Below are 4,670 nucleotides of genomic sequence, written 5' to 3' on the forward strand. Positions count from 1 at the left end.
AGGGGGGCCAGGCAGCCCCCTTCGGTCGCCCGGGTCGGATGGCCAGGGAGAGGGGGTTTATTTACACGTCCATAACCCAAGTCTGTAAAGTTTCTCCTCAGCGAGCGGCTGGGTTGATGTGTCCGTTTTTAGGGGGGCCAGGCAGCCCCCTTCGGTCGCCCGGGTCGGATGGCCAGGGAGAGGGGGTTTATTTACACGTCCATAACCCAAGTCTGTAAAGTTTCTCCTCAGCGAGCGGCTGGGTTGATGTGTCCGTTTTTATTAAAGTGCCTTGTAAAGGTAAAACACAGAAAAAATTATTCGGGAAAACTCTCGCAAACTGTATCAAAGCAAGGCGTCCCCCTTGGTGCAGAGCTCGCTGGCCCGCCGTAGTAATGCAGTGTCATCTCTGTCTTTTCTCATAGCGAGTCAGACGGCAACCCTAGCACAGAGGATGAATCCAGTAAAGGGCAGGAGGATTTATCTCCCCATCCGCTCTCCAGCTCATCCGACGGCGTTACCAGCCTCAGCCTTCCCGGCCACATGGAACCCGTCTACATGCAGCAGCTCGGAAACACTAAAATAGCCTTGAGCTCATCTGGTGTCTTGTTGAATGGAAACCTTGTGCCTGCCAGTACCTCTCCCGTCTTTCTCAATGGTAGCTCTTTTCTTCAGGGACCCAACGGTGTCATTCTCAATGGACTCAGCGTGGGGGCTTCGCAGACAGTTACCTTGAATTCACCCAAAACCACATCGAGTGTTGTAAGCAACGGGGTGTCCATTACTGACATACTGTCGTCTTCGTCAGAAGATGTTAAGGACTTCAAACTCCTTCAGGCTTCAGTCCCCAATGCCGCGGCAGCCACCTTTAGCCCCAGCAACATCCCGGTCTCATTCCCGGGATTGATACCGAGCTCAGAGGTGAAAAGGGAAAGCGTACAAACTGCAGCTTCCCAAGATGGAGGCTCCGTAGTTACTTTTACTGCTCCTGTCCAAATAAACCAGTATGGCATTGTCCAGATCCCCAATTCAGGAACAAATGGCCAGCTGCTGAACGGAAGCATCGGTTTTTCTTCTCTGCAGCTGCCTCCTGTTTCTGTGGCAGCTTCACAAGGTAAAAGTTTTGTCTGTTAACAGTAAGAGGTACAAGGAAAAGTTGGGATCGGGCAGACTTTGTGTTTTAGAAGCTGTGGTACTTTTCCTCTGAGGTACCAGCGTTGTATCTCAGTCACAGCCACATGCAGTACATCAAATAATACCTTTTGCCTTCCTTTATAACTGGTTATGCTCATGGCCAGACTGTTACATGAGGCTGAGCTCCTCTGCTAAGAGTAGAGAAGGAGGTCTGGTATTTTACACCCCTTTCATCTCATGCTGTTCTCAGAAGTCTGTGAGACTAGTCTTCACAAATATCTGTAAATTTTACACATATCAGTAATTCAAAATATTCCCCATTTGCCATTGAATTCTTTTAATGAGAAGGTTCATAAAAATGGAAATTGCGGCAGCTGGAAATTGTTACCGTTGTTGTTCTTGTGGTGGATGTTTTGTTTTTTTGTTTTTTTAACCAAAGCATTTCATAAAAATAAATTTTAAATTACTATAGACACAACAAGACCAAGCAGTTATGCTCGTACATTTTCTGTCCTATAATTAAGAAAGATTAAACTGCAGGGAAACAATAGAAATATGCAATAGCTCGTAGATATAAAACGTGAGGGTATTTGGATAAACTGCCCTCAGTCCAAGGGAAATATGTCATCGCAGGTTCACGTGCCAAGTGTGCAGGCTCCTCCCCAAGTTTGCTTTAGAGTTTGTCTTAACATACCGTAGACTGAAACTTGCGGCCAGCTGGGAAGAATCCCAGGGAGCACAAGCCTAGTTCTGGATCCTTGTTTTGAAGCAGGTCAGTTATAAAGCACAACTGAAGAGCTTTGTTACTCATTAGCCACTGTATCTCTGGTTATGAAAATGATTAAACTTGAATGAATCTTTCTAGTTTCAGGAGCCAGGAGTACTATAATGAAAATCAAACTGTGCTCATGTTAGCTTATTTGAATTAAGCATATAGGGTGTGAATTATTCTTGCTGTTAAATATGGGGAGGAACACTGAAGCTGTACAAACACATTCCACATGGGTGTAAAATTATAAGATCTTAAAACGTGGCACTTGCAGTCACTGGAAGTTAGTGGTACATAGTTTAACCAAGATGAAAAAGAGAAGACATTTAGTCTGAATACCACCTGTAATTACAAGAGCCATTTAATCCACATGCTCCAAGGCATAAACTGACAGCCAGCAAAGGCGAGAAGGTTCTGTCCCTTAAGCAGTGTGGGACTATTGTATTTGAAAGTCCTAAGATTCATAACATTTCCCCCATTGTTAAAAATACCAATTTCCAGTGCAGAGTGATCCGCCATATGTCTAGTCTGGTGCAGAGAAGAGTCAAGATCTGTATTTGCTGCTTTGATTTCTTTTTGTTTTTCTTAACACGAGAAGGATGGATAGCTGACTGCCTATTCCGAGTGAAGTGTGCTGCAGGCTATTTTAAGTAAGCTACTGTAAATGAGATCTTATTGCCAGGTAACTTCAAGTTGCCTCGCTTTATTCTTCTAGTTTACACGTATGAGTAACTTCTTCCAAAACATTGTCATTGATTAATGGAAATGAATAGGGAGCTAAAATATTCCCCAGGTGAGAAATGCATCTTCAGTGCTGTTATAAAAAAATTCAGGTGCCTCCAGCTGTAGCCTCTTAAAATGATAATTAAACTGCTTTTGAGAAAGAGGTGTTTGAAGTGGCATCCAGTCCTTAGAGCCAGTATATCTTATTTTAGGAATGATTATATGGCATGTCCAGTACAACCAACTTCAGGTTGCCTCTGGCCCCCGCTTCTTGCTCTGGCTAGCTACAACATCACGCAAGCGGTGCCGTGGCTTTCAGCGAGGGTAGGCAGTTGCTAGGTGACTTTACATGGTGTGGTGGATGTGGTAGGGTTAGGCTTTTAGAAATACGTGATAAAGCAAGGTGAAAGGCAATACATCGGAATGCTTGACGGACTACCTAGTTAACCTGGTAGAAGTTCCTGGTTTTTGATGTTTCTCTGCAGGTTGACTCTGCAGGTAGGTTCTGCTCAGCAGTAGTGGATTTCATGTGACGTGTCTCCAGTTTCCCACACACAAGCTGTAGTCTGTCACTGAACTATCTTTAATAGCTTTTCATGCTTCTATTCTTAGATAGAAATTGAGTGGTGGCAACTAGTGAAGGCCAAAGCACATTCATTTTAATCACATGGCCGGGGACTGTTTGCCCCTTAATGAGAGTCTGAAAGATACCTAATATACCAGAACCTTTTTTTTTCTCTCCTTTCTCTTTTCTTTCTTTCTAGAAGCAGTTTCTATTAACGGCTTTTATTTCTTCATACCAAATTTTCTCTCGCCTGTTACAAACAATGCTGTTTTGTGTTGCACGAAATATTAGTATATGTGTGTACTGCAAACATAAAAAAGACCAAAACATCTTAACAAAATGCCTACACAACTCTCTGCCAACTATAATCCGTGTTTTTCTTTCTTTTGCTTCCCTTTCTCTAGGTAATGTTTCAGTAAATCCCAGCACATCTGATGGAGGAACTTTTACGACTGAGTCTTCAACAGTGCAGCAAGGAAAGGTTTTCTTCAGCCCCCTCGCTCCGAGTGCAGTTGTTTATACGGTTCCCAATTCAGGCCAGGCAGTAGGCTCTGTCAAGCAAGAAGGACTGGAAAGAAGCCTTGTGTTTTCTCAGTTGATGCCAGTCGGTCAGAACACGCAACTAAATGTAAACATGTCTTCTGAAAATGCATCCAGCGGAGGACTCCAGTCCCTGGCCTCTTCATTAGTGAATGTAACACCCTCACATAATTTTTCTCTCACACCACCAACTCTTTTAAATGCTGCAGAACTGAACTCTGGTATCTCGGAGAGCCAGTCCATGTCATCGCCCGTGACCAGTACCTCTACCGTGATATCTATCAGCAACACTAACTATGCAACCCTTCAGAATTGTTCCCTCATTACCAGTCAAGATCTCTTGTCCATTTCTACAGCACAGCCTGCACTTGGAGAAATAGTTTCTACAAGCGGAGACCGTGTCAGCCACTCCTCTGCACAAGTACATCAAGATTTTGTCAGAGAGCACAGGTTAGTTCTGCAAGCTGTACCTGACGTCAAAGAGAATTTCTTACCTAATTCAGAGAGTAAGTCAACTGGCAATTTAATGATGCTGGATTCGAAATCCAAGTATGTTATGAGTAACATGGTTGACACAGTTTGTGAAGAACTGGAAACGGACAAAAAAGAACTTGCCAAACTGCAGACAGTTCAGATGGATGAAGATATGCAAGACTTGTAACTTTTTTTTTCTTGCTTTCTGTTTTAATAGATAAGTCTCCTGTCGAGGCCGTAATGAGCACCAAGTGTTGTTTTTTTTTTCGTTTGGTGGTTTTTTTTTTCATTTAAAGAAAACAGAAGAACATTTAAGTGGTCTGAATTGATGTACAGAGGAATCTCCGGCGATGGAATTAGGTTGCCACACTTGGTTTGCATGCAGTATTCTCTTTTAAGCAGATTAAAGGAGAAAGGAAAGGCCAGGGCAAGTACCGAGTGAATGGGTGCAGGTTTGGCTAAGAGATACTACCCTAATAATTTAAC

At 43.3% G+C, this 4,670-nt stretch overlaps 1 protein-coding gene across 1 annotated transcript; it reads left to right on the forward strand.

Moving 5' to 3' along the window:
- Window positions 1-404: 404 nt before the first annotated feature.
- Window positions 405-4,371, forward strand: SIX4 (SIX homeobox 4; the record flags this gene model as incomplete). Its single annotated transcript, XM_009582843.1, has 2 exons — window positions 405-1,093; window positions 3,575-4,371. Coding segments are annotated over 2 exons (1,486 nt in total), but the record flags the coding sequence as incomplete, so codon positions are not given.
- Window positions 4,372-4,670: the final 299 nt, after the last annotated feature.

Source organism: Fulmarus glacialis, unplaced genomic scaffold (assembly GCF_000690835.1).
Source record: "Fulmarus glacialis isolate BGI_N327 unplaced genomic scaffold, ASM69083v1 scaffold19098, whole genome shotgun sequence".
NCBI lineage: Eukaryota > Metazoa > Chordata > Aves > Procellariiformes > Procellariidae > Fulmarus > Fulmarus glacialis.